Below are 12,112 nucleotides of genomic sequence, written 5' to 3' on the forward strand. Positions count from 1 at the left end.
AATCCATATTTATACATTTTCTCCTTCTTATCTTAATATATCTTTTATACATATATTTCTAGTATATCATATATATACCATTATAATATATTCTATTTCTATTAGAAATAAAACTGTTGAAAAGCTTCTATATAAAATTGTAGTGGGGGAATGCTGGAATTCTATAAATTTTAGACAGTTAAATGGGAAGATACTGATATTTTGAAGAATGGAATTTAAAGGAATACTATAAATGTATTCACGCAGACATTACTCTATGAAAAAAGTCATAAGTGCTGCAAAAGCATTAGAAAATGGTAACACTAGAAGAAAATAGGAAAATAGAGAAGTATTAAAATAGGGATGTGGTTTGTTCATGGAGTAATTGTATTTTTTTAAAAAAGTATAGAAAGGCTAAATTCGGTATCTTGACAATTAGAAGAATGTTATTGCTTTTTTATATCAGAGGTATCATGTATGTTTACTATAAATGGGGGAGTTGTCTGCACTTTTCATCTGTGAAAATGTCTTCAAAGGAAATGTATATTGTTTTACATTAAAATATATTCATATTGTTAATCTTAAAATTTTTGGAATAGGTTTGAAAATAAATGCTTTATTTCTGAGAAATATTTTTTATTTATTTCTGTGATAACTTGAACAATACAATCTTTGGGATGGAAAAGCTTTTTTCAAGATTTTGGACATATTTGAATTTATTGGCCTGAAATCGGAATTTATCAAGCTAACAAATGAATAAATATTTAAAAAACTCTGACAACTTTGATTAGAGGAGATGTATCATTCAGATGACATATTAAGCTGAAGACTTACTGTTTCATTTGTGTGGTAGTTTTCTAGCTATAGCACGCTGAGCTGTTAACATGGCTTATTATGATGGCTTAATGCAATCCTCAGAATTTATAGATTTTTAATACCAAAGCATCCAAAATATTAAAAGCACTGTAATGAAATGTTGTAAGAACATACATCTATTGAATATGCAACTACATATTAATATTGGCCTTAAATGTCTTTAGGAATTGCTTACTCAACATAAATCTAATAACTCACATTTTAGCTTCACAGTTATCTCAGATGTCTGACACTGACCCTGCTGTTGTGTCTACAATCTCAACTTCAGCATTGACTTCAGGTAAAAAAAAAAAAAAACACCTTTGGAAATAAAATGTAAATGTTCTCATTCAAAAATATCCAGCAGTTATGTGTAATTGATAATACTGTAAATAAATATTTTGAATGACCCTATAGTGCTCTCTTAACAGATAAGGAATTATGGGATATTTTATTGAACAAAGATGCTGCTGTAAACAGTGTTAGTTTTCCTAGTATGTTTTATTGTTTTGATATTGCTAGTATTGTTATTAAAAAGAGCACTACTAATACAGTAATTATTAGAATATGGACATGTATTTTTAGCTCTGTGTTTGAACTCTTGGGATCACGTACTTTTTATTGCTGATCTAGAATTGATGTCTTGGCAATCACTTCTTGACTTAAATCTTGATATCATTTAGACATATAGGACAGAACACTCTCCCTATTTCTCTTCATGGTGCGGAATGATTACATTCACATTCTTCAGTTAACTAAAGCTTCCTGTTTTATCCAAACATGGAAACTGATTGCCCAGTTTGGAGGAACACCAAAAAAAGATGGACGACATTGACGGCAGGATTAGACAAAAGAAAGCAGTTCTCATGAACTGTCAAGGAGATTTATTTGATATGTGTCTTATTTCTGCCCAATGAGTTTTGGAACTATGTTTCTTCCCTAGGGCAATCTGCAAATATATAAAAACATTTAAATATGCTATTTACAAACATTTAAAGATATTTTAAAACAGAATGATTTTAAAATATCGAAATACCAAGGAAAACATCCAAATTTAATGAAAGAATCTACAGTAGTGTGATAACTAAGCTAATATTCTTTTCTATACATATGCATAGTTTAGTGATTGGCAAATAATTATTTGGCTTTTCAGGTTCCTTCTCTCCTGTCTTCAAGGTTGAAGGAAGGAAAATTGAAGTTTCTGTTCTGAAGTCACCACTATTTGTATGCATGAACCTAAACAAATTACTTATGGTATATGCATAAGCCAGTTTCAAAGCCCTTAATAATTCTTTGTCTCATTAACATATTGTTAACATTATGTAATCAGAGGCAATCAGAACCCAAGACTACTTGAAACTGGAAGTTTACTCTGATTCAGATAACAAAATTTAGTATTAGTAAATTTAGTATGGGGTCATGTAAACAAGAAAACAATTGGTGGAACTGTCCCATTTTTTATTTATAATTTTTTGTTGTTCTATTTTTATTCAAAAAAAATTTAAATACAAAACTTACCTCCAAATTAAAAAGAAAAATAAAAAACACAAAGGAAGGCATTTAAAAAGTATATTAAAAGCTTAACATATACACATATTATCCCCTCTAATTGAATACTGATTAATGTATTACAACATTAGTTTTCCACCTCTTGTGAAACAGATCAATTTTTTAAAAACTGCTATATCTATTTGCAGTTTATTAATCTGTCATCTATATATTCTAAATAGTTAACAAGAACAATAATAATAGAAAAAGGCAAGATTAATCTTTCAAAACCTTCTGTTAACAAACTTATTGTAATCAACTTCTAGAAAATTTACCACGGCATCTTATCTATACCAAATCATCAGAAGAATTAACAGTAATTCGTCCTGGATCAAATATCCTCGTTTGTTCTTAATACCATCTCTTAAAAATTGTTGTTAGGTTAAATGTAATCCAATCTCCAAAATTAGTCGATCTTCCCAAAAAAGTCCAGATGAAATTTTTTCCAATGAAATGTGTCCCCAACCTCCTCCTCCTTAGGGAAAACCAATTTATCACTTCTCCACTCAGTCAATTTTCTGCTGTTGTAAAAGAATGCAGGCTTGAACTTCAGGGAGGCATCTGCAATTGACTCAATTAGTTCTAAGTCTGTAAAGTCCATATTTCTTTCCACCATATCTGCTGTTTTCAGATCACATTCCTTTTGTGAATCTAATTTATCTAGAGCTACATGCATCTGAATATTTTCCGCAGCCATTGTCATTTCATCAAACTTTTTTTAAAAAAATTCAGATAGGGATTTGCCCAGAGGAAGATGAATGACTGGTGACTTTCCAACTGCTCCCATAGGAAACTGGAATCTTTTTTATTTATTTATTTATTATTTCAATTTGTATACCGCCCTACTCCCGAAGGACTCAGGGCGGTGAACAGCCATAGAATAAAACATATAAATACAAAATTTAAAATAAAGTAAAACGAATTAAATAATTTGGCTGAAAATTTAAAACCCCAATAATTTAAAACCAAATTTAAAATTTCCATTTAAAAAAGGGAAAAACTTAGGTCAGGCCAGCTTGATGAAATAAGAACGTCTTGAGCGCGCGACGGAAGGTACGCAGATCCGGGATCCTCGGTATCTCCGGGGGGAGCTCGTTCCAGATAGTAGGTGCAGATAGTAAAGATTCCAGATAGTAAAGATTCCCTTTCCCAGGTGGGTCCACAACCATCCAAAAGCCATCTTGGGTTATTCCTAAATGCTCCCGTTCGAATCCAGGAAGCAGCATTGCAAAAGAACCAGCTTTGATAGCAAAATCAATAAATCATTGGCCGGAAAAAGAAAAGTTCCTACCATTCAGCAGCCATCTTGGGGAGGAGTCCCAGCTATCCCATTTTTTCAAAAATTACATAAATGATAGTAATGTTACATAAATGGTTAAATTCATTATGCCTCAACTCCTTTGGTATCATCCCTTGTCATTATCCCTTGTCTTTAAATAAATATATTTGATTTTCAAACAAAAATAATTCAGGACTAATTAGGCATATTTCAAACAAAAATACGTTGCTACAGTTACATAGAAATATTTTATTTTTTATAGAAAAACAATGAATGTCAATAATGTAACATTCACCCACTAATGCTCCACAGAAGTGATAGACATTGAGTCCCTTAATTTCTACTTGAAGAGTAGCCAAAGTATTATGAAAGAACAAATCAAATGGCAATCTTATTTTTACTGACAGAACAAAATATTTGGAAAGGGCATTTCACAAAGTATGCGAACCCCTCTTCAAACCAGTGAAGCAATTGTATCTTTGGAAGCTTGTAGAGGTATTTCAGGGGATATTCTGTTCCCAATTACCTGTATATGTATGCATAGCCATTTTCCTTCTCTTTGCTGGTAGTCCATTTCAAATGTTTTATCTTACTCTAGTTTTTTTTTATATTCACTTTTTTAAAAAATAAGATGTGCTTTTCAATAATAAACATTTTCTGATTATAGAACTTGAGAATAATCACCTTTTGAATTCAAGTTTTGCCAATTTGGTTGGAAGTCCTGAAACCAAGAATCTTGGAAAGAAATCAAGCAACTGTTTAGCTAATACTGAAAATGTGATGGATGTTTCCAGAGCTGAATTATATACCTCTTCTGATTCCCCAAGTGACTCTCAACACACAGGCCTAAAGCGATTGAGTGGTAAAGATTTACATAAAAATTCAATCCTACCTAATGACAAAGGATGTGATTTCCTTGTCAAAAAGTCATTAATTGATATGCCTTCTACTCCAGAATGCAAAGATGGTATTGATTGGTTTTTAGCCATTGCTGATAATCCCCTTCCTCAGGTGAAAAATGTGGACCATACCGTTTCCGTCGAAAATCTGGTCCATCGTGAAGTTATTGAAAATAACAACAACAGTAGTTCTGAGAATGACTTTTCTTCAATTAATCTAATTGATACTCCAGTAACGACTAAAGATTCTTCTCTTTGCAAACAACGAAAATATAGAAGGAAATCAAGCCTTAGACTGAAGGCTTCTATATCACATGATAAAGAACCTCAGAATGATTTCTTACTTGCATTGATTACTCCAATTAAGTCTGCTAAAGATCAAGATTCTTCTTTTGAAGATTGTTTTTCATCTTCTAACTATACTAAAAATAAAATAAGAGCCAGCCTTCTTCCATGTCAGCAAAAGTTACAGAATGACAAGGAAATTAAGTATAATTCTCCCAGAAGCAAATTAGAAGGTATGTTGCAAAATTCTAGTCCAGTAAGTACAAGTTACAACAGAAAGAGGAAAAGAGTGACTGAGATTACTGAGGATACAGTTAGTGAGCCCACGCTATCTACACTTCTTCAAAGGAGAAAAACCGGTGTAAATTGTACATCAAACACTGAAAATGGAAACATAGTAGAAACATCAGACTGTTTTTTAAATTCCAACATTCGGGAACTAATCACAACCAGTTCTACAGCTGGTAAGTTGTTACTGAAAGATAATCGTCCAGCAAAATAATACCCAGAACTATTTTAAATGTCTGAAAACTTTCATTCTAAAATATAATTGAGCACAGAGGTATTTTTAGAATCTCATTTGGAAAAGGAAAATACTCTATGATAAAAATATTTCAAGAAATATTAGATGTATAAAATATTTTTCTAAATATTTTTAAAAAAACAAAAATACAGTTTAAATATACGGAAGGAGAAAGTAGTGAAAAATTGTTATATGTGTCTGATGATAGAATATTATTGAATACTTAGTATTCCATCCATATAATTTCATGTTGTTTCCCTGTGTAGCCACAATTTATACCAGTGTTAATAAGAATTTTGAAGTACCTGTTTAAAATGCAGTATAACAAAATTATTTTACTGCAGCCAGGAAGTTATTAACTGGAAATTCCAAAAAAATTATACAGTTTGAAAATTTGTAGCTCTAAAGGAAGGACAATTCATACAAAGAAGACTATATTTAAGTTTTATGGACATTTTGCTGAACAAATGAAACTTAGAAATTCTAACTTTAAATTCTTAAAATCTTATCTAAGAATCTCAAAAATGAGTACACTGAAAATTTGTGAACATTGTTATTTTATTCCTGAAAATCACTGAAACAAAGGCAATATAGACTTAATATATCTCTAGTCTCAATGAGCTTTTCATTACTGGAAAGCATACCTGATGATGTGATTTTTTACAATATTAATGCTGCTGTCTAGAAAATATATTTTGTGTCTTAAAATACGCATTAAAAAGGTTCATTCTATAAAATATACTTATAAAGTGCTAGAAAAAGATAATTATGTATAAGAATTACATGTTTAATGTCTAAATATGTTTAACAGATGTTAAATGAATTATGAGAATAACTCATGTTTGGCTTCCTAAATATAACTGAATGTCCTTTTGCTGATGCATCTGAAATAATGATCTGTGAATACAGTGCCTTAATTTCAAGAAAGATGTGAATGTATAGATATATAAAGCACAAACCAAGGGGAAGTCTTATTTGATGTTCAGAAAGTGAAATAACATTTTAAATACTTTTCAATAAAATATATGAAGGGTCTGTCTACTGAAAAGAATTATTGTATTCTTTTGATTCAGTTTAAAAATATAATTACATATTGAATGATCTTGGTTCTCTGCAGGAATTAACTGGTAAAGTAGGTTCTCTGTTATAAAATGATAGCTTTATTCTGTAGCATTCTCAGCTTTTTGAGAATTCATTTCATATACAACCTTTGTCTAAGATGTGAAGCTTTTAATAGTTAGATTTGCGACATCAGCTTTCAGGTGGATTTTTGGAGTCTGGTGAAAAGTCTTGCTGTCATACATATCTATTTGGTGATATTCCTTTAAAAGAGAAAGCTCTTCACTGTGCTTATGTACTTGATTGCTCAGCATTCTACGGGCTGTAAAATTTAGTGTACTGTAATGTGTTTCCACATAACTAAGACAAGGACTACAGCAGTTGGTAATGTTATAATTAATTCTGTGCATGTATATTCAAACTAAATTAAACTCAGGATTTTGACATAGATCAGTTAATAAATACAGATTGGATTATATGAGTCTTCAGTTAGCTAGGTTCTATTTCATCTAAAATCAAGGGTTAGTCAGAATTCAAATCTGATTTACATGTGGAAATTAAAACTTGGTTGTTTCATATATTAATGGCAATCTATTGTTATAAGGTACATTGACTGTAACCTTTAGTTATGAAAATAATACATGTATTCTGGTCGGTTTAGGAACCAATAATCATCCAGGATTGTAGTGTTTATTTTAGATGCATTTTCTTAGTTTAATGTAATAAACACTAATCTCAGGCTTTCCTCACATATCATTCTAGAAGAATTGTAGACACGTAACTTTTTATGTTGGACTGAATACACAGAAGCAGGAGTGGCAGAAGACCTCCATTCTGTATATGTAATACGTGATATAATATACACATTATGACTGCATTGAATCTCTTTCATATGAAAGATAGAATACTGCTGCTCATGTTTCAAACAAAATTAGGACAGCCCTCTCGCAAGCATAGTATCTATCCAGTTGTTAAAGCAGCCACATCCTTTTTTTAGGCTACATAGAAACCTAGGGTGTGTGTAGGGGAGAGAGATACTGTAGCGCTGTAATAAGTAGCAGAGAGGTGCTGTCTTGTGCAAATTGTAAAGCAATACTTCTGAACTATTTTTTGCATGGTTAATACATGTGTTAATATTCAGCCTTGCATAAAATATAAATTCTTTCTTTACCAGGAGCACCAATATTTTAACTCATTTATAAATTTCTTATAAATATTTTGTAAATATCTACTTGGATATAAAATGTGATTCATTTTCTATATAGTGTATTGCTATTTAGATATTTTGAATTAATAAAGGTATAGATGAGAAATGTGTTTATCTGAACTGTATGCATTATTGTACTATAGAGTATGTACATGCTGTCTTTTCTACTGGCAAAACTAGGGCAATGGGTTACCGTGTTTCCCCGAAAATAAGACATGTCCGGATAATAAGCCCAATCGGGCTTTTCAGCACATGTAATAATATAAGCCACCCCCACAAAATAAGCCCCCCTCCCACCAACTACCTACACGCATGCGCAGCCGGTCCCGCCATTTCCTCTGGTTGCTTGCCGTGCAACCAAAATGAGTTGAGGCGAGGCCAGAGGGGGGGAGGGGGAGACATGCCCTACCCTCCCTGTTCTTTGCAGCGGCTGAGCGACCCTACACGTCCCACCCCACCCCAATGGCAACAGCTGCTTCCCTTCCCCGCCGTCTCTTTATCGGGAAGAGGAGAAGCGAGATGCGTGGAACGAGACGTGGCTCCCCTTGCTGTCTCTTCTTCCCCCCCCCCCCGCTTTGCCGGGCATGACAGGGCTCCTGCTCTTGCTTAGCCACCCGCCCCCTTTAGGAATACAATTTGGGGGTGGCAAGTAAGGTGGGTAAGAAGTGGGACGTGCGTCTTACCTTTCAAGCTCCGTCACTTTTCTCGAAGTATCCAGGGAAACATGCTATAAAAGAAAGCCTCGTGAGTTCGAGAAGTTTAATTGAACTCGCCAGAAGGCTTTCTTTTACAGCATGTTTCCCTGGACACAACGGCGAGGAACGTGACAGAGCTGGAAAGGTAAGATGTGCGTCCCACTTCTCGCCCGTCCTACCTGCCACCCCCAAATTGCATCCTTAAAGGGGGCAGGTGGCTAAGCGAGGAGCAGGAGCCCTGTCATGCCCAGTATGGGGGGGGGAGAAGAGATTGCAAGGGGAGCCACATCTCGCTCCATGCGTCTCGCTTGTCCCCCACCCCACCTGCCACCCCTCGATAAGAGACGGCAGGGAAGGGAAGCAGCTGTTGTCATTGGGGTGAGGTGGGACGTGTTGGGCCACTCGGCCAGCACAAAGAACAGGGAGGGGAGGCGATGGCAGCGACGGGACATCCAGTCCCACACTCGCCGTCTCCTACATCCTCAAAATAATAAAGACACACACACACCCTAATAATAAGGCCAAGCCCTTATTTTGGGGGTCAAAAGAAAATAAGACCCTATCTTATTTTCAGGGAAACACGGTATATAATCATTGAAGCCAAAGTTTCAGTTCCAATTATGTTATAGATTTGTTTTCCTGTACAGCTCTTGATATTTTAAAAAATGCATCATGCATTGGGAGAGAAGTACTGCTGTTTTTATGATACACCATTTTAATTACTCTACATGTAGCATTATTTGATGAGCATGTACTTTTTAGTCAATGTAATATCAAATTCAGTAAACTAGAACTGAATATGTACATCTGTACATGATTTGTGGGCCTGCTGGAATCTAGGTTTTTCATTTTTAATCTAATCTTTTTGAGTGGCAATAGTAAAACTAAATCACTTCATTTATTTGTCTTCATTACTGGTATCAGTTCACAAGGATATGTGAGAATTAAATGTCCTCATTGGCTATAGTTGCCATACCAGGGTTGATTGTAAGAGACTTACGTGGCAAATTTTACAGTAATCAGCATTGGAGACATATTTTTCCATGTATTTTCATATTACAAACACCTAAGTCCCATAGAAGGATTAATAATTCATTTCCTTTTTGGCACAGTGTTCCCAGATGCAGCTTGGTACTTTATGAACAACTATGTTTTTATATGATTTCTTTATATAAGAGATTTCTTGTAAAGGTGAGGTATATCTCAGTGTTTGAAGCTTCCATATATTTGTATTAAAAGCCAGCATGCACTTGGAGTTTGGGAAAGCAATTCCAAAATAGGCTCTTAAAAGTTAATGCGGCCAAATCATGCCTAAAAAATGCCATACTACTGATACTGTTTTCATTGGCTGTGATCCCTTCATATATACCATTCTAATCTTAGAATATCCATGTACAACGTAAGCTTTTTTCCCCCTGAATTTTTTCTCTCTCCCATTTCCTTACAAACCTGAAAGGGTAGTTATAGAAATGTTTAATACAATTTGGGTAAAAAAAAAAAAAGTTTTTCAGAGAATGGTATTCATAAGTATCAATAGTGTATTTATAATACTACAGATATGTTGATATAATATGTACAGTATAGCTAAAGTAGAGTGACTTTTCTTACTTCATGGTATTTTAGGACACCCACCTCCTTTTTTTGTGCCAAGATATCTTATATCAGAAAATTCGATGTTCACAGCAGTTTTTCCCATCCAGCCAAAGACTTCATTATATATTCCATAAAGCTCAGGCTACTGTCATGTTACATGTTGTAATAATTATGTTTTATTTGTTAGTTAGTGGAAATAAGATTGAATATGGCTTGAAGATAGTGAGCAATGTATGAATGCAGCTATAACTAAGGCTGAATTTAAGAGCAGACATCTTAGAATTCAAATTATTACGGAGACCTGATTGGGCCCAGAAGGGGGGGGTGCCCCTGGTTGAAATGTGCCCACCAGGTTTCCGGGCATTTCATCAGCCGAGGGTCCAGGGTAGGGGTGGGGGGGTGGCAGTTATTATTAAAGAAAGTCTATGTCCAAGGGAAACCACTGTACCTCAGCCGGATGTGAGTCCCTCCTTGTGAAGTGGGGTCGTGTGGTGCAGATGGGCCTGCTGATTACGTACTTGGCTCCCTGCTGCATGGCAGCGGCCCTGTCCGAGCTGCCTGACGTGATAGCCGGGGTGGCAGTTGATACCCCCAGGCTTATAGTTATGGGGGATTTCAACCTGCCATCTGTCAGTGAAACGTCTATGGCGGCTCGGGAGTTCTTGGCTTCCATGATGGCCTTGGACCTGACCCAAGTAGTTCAAGGCCCTACTCACATGGGGGGACACACTCTGGACTTGATTTTTGTCTCTGGTCAGTGGCAGAGTGATCTGGAAAGGGGGGATTTAGTCATCGAACCCTTGTCATGGTCTGATCACTGGACTTTCCAACTGCTACACCTCGCTGCAGGGAGACGGAACCGACCAGGTGGTTCCGTCCCAGGCGCCTGATGGACCCGGATAGGTTCCTGATGGAGCTTGGGCCATTCCCTGAGACTCTGGCTCACGGCACAACTGAAGAGCTGGTGGCCACCTGGGATAGGGCGGCTGCCGGAGTTTTGGATCGTGTCATGCCTTTGCGGCCTCTGACCCGGTGCCGATCTCAATTGGCTCCCTGGTTCTCCGAGGAGCTGAGAGAGATGAAGCGCTGGAAAAGACGCCTGGAGAGTGATTGGAGGGCCAGTCGCTCCGAACCTGACCGAACACTGGTGTGGTCTCATATTAAGATCTACCTAGTGGCGATAAAAGCGGCAAAATTTAACTATTTTTCCGCTCTTATCGGGTCTGCAGAGAACCGCCCAGCAGCCCTGTTTAGGGTGACCCGCTCCCTCCTTCATCTGGGAGCGAGGGCAGACCCCTTGCAGGGCAGCGCTGACGATTTTGTGCAATTCCTGCATGACAAAGTCACTCAGATTCGGAAAGGTCTGGATTCTGATTAGGTAGATCCGGATGGAGTGATGGAGGGGAATCTTGAGAATGTTATCTGGGAGGGGTTTGACCCTGTGACTCCCGAGGACGTGGACAGGATTCTGGGGAGGCTTAGCGCTGCCACATGTTTGTTGGATCCGTGTCCCTCCTGGTTGGTGCTGGCCTCCCGGGAGGTTACACGAGCCTGGCTCCAGGGAATTAACGCTTCTTTGAGTGAGGGTTACTTCCCCCGCTCTTTGGAAGAGGCGGTGGTGAGGCCTCTCCTCAAGAAACCTTCCCTGGACCCGGCTACATTAGCGAATTATCGCCCAGTCTCCAACCTTCGCTTCGTGGCGAAGGTTGTTGAGAATGTGGTAGCGCGACAACTGCCCCAGTACCTGGATGAAGCCGATTATCTAGACCCGTTCCAGTCGGGCTTCAGGTCAGGGCACAGCACGGAAACGGCATTGGTCGCACTGGTTGATGATCTCTGGAGGGCTCGGGACAGGGGTTGTTCCTCTATCCTGGTCCTATTAGATCTCTCAGCGGCTTTTGATACCATCGACCATGGTATCATGCTGCGATGATTGGAGGGGTCAGGAGTGGGGGGGCACCGTGTTGCGGTGGTTCTCCTCCTTCCTCTCTGACCGCACGCAGTTTGTGTTGCCAGGGGGGGCAGAGGTTGACCTCGAGGCGCCTTGTTTGTGGGGTGCCGCAAGGGTCAGTCCTCTCGCCTCTTCTGTTCAACATTTATGTGAAGCCGCTGGGCGAGATCATCCGTGGTTTTGGAGTGAGATTCTATCAGTACGCTGATGACACTCAGCTGTACATCTCCACTCCGAAC

General features: G+C 37.2%; 1 protein-coding gene across 9 annotated transcripts in view; it reads left to right on the top strand.

Moving 5' to 3' along the window:
- Nucleotides 1-12,112, top strand: part of MCPH1 (microcephalin 1) — a 109,109-nt gene that overhangs the window by 10,405 nt on the left and 86,592 nt on the right. For 8 of the 9 annotated variants that reach the window (XR_015731334.1, XR_004594564.3, XR_015731335.1 and 5 more), the window contains exons 7-8: nt 1,061-1,135; nt 4,329-5,309. Coding sequence is in view for 5 of the 9 variants with exons in the window: in XM_034436742.3 (XP_034292633.2) it covers nt 1,061-1,135; nt 4,329-5,309 (1,056 nt within the window). In the remaining 4 variants the exon portion in view is untranslated. The remainder of the gene's footprint in view (nt 1-1,060; nt 1,136-4,328; nt 5,310-12,112) is intronic. The other variant, XM_034436746.2, reaches the window with a different exon arrangement.

Source organism: Pantherophis guttatus, chromosome 1, assembly GCF_059756535.1.
Source record: "Pantherophis guttatus breed Tessera chromosome 1, ASM5975653v1, whole genome shotgun sequence".
Classification (NCBI taxonomy): domain Eukaryota; kingdom Metazoa; phylum Chordata; class Lepidosauria; order Squamata; family Colubridae; genus Pantherophis; species Pantherophis guttatus.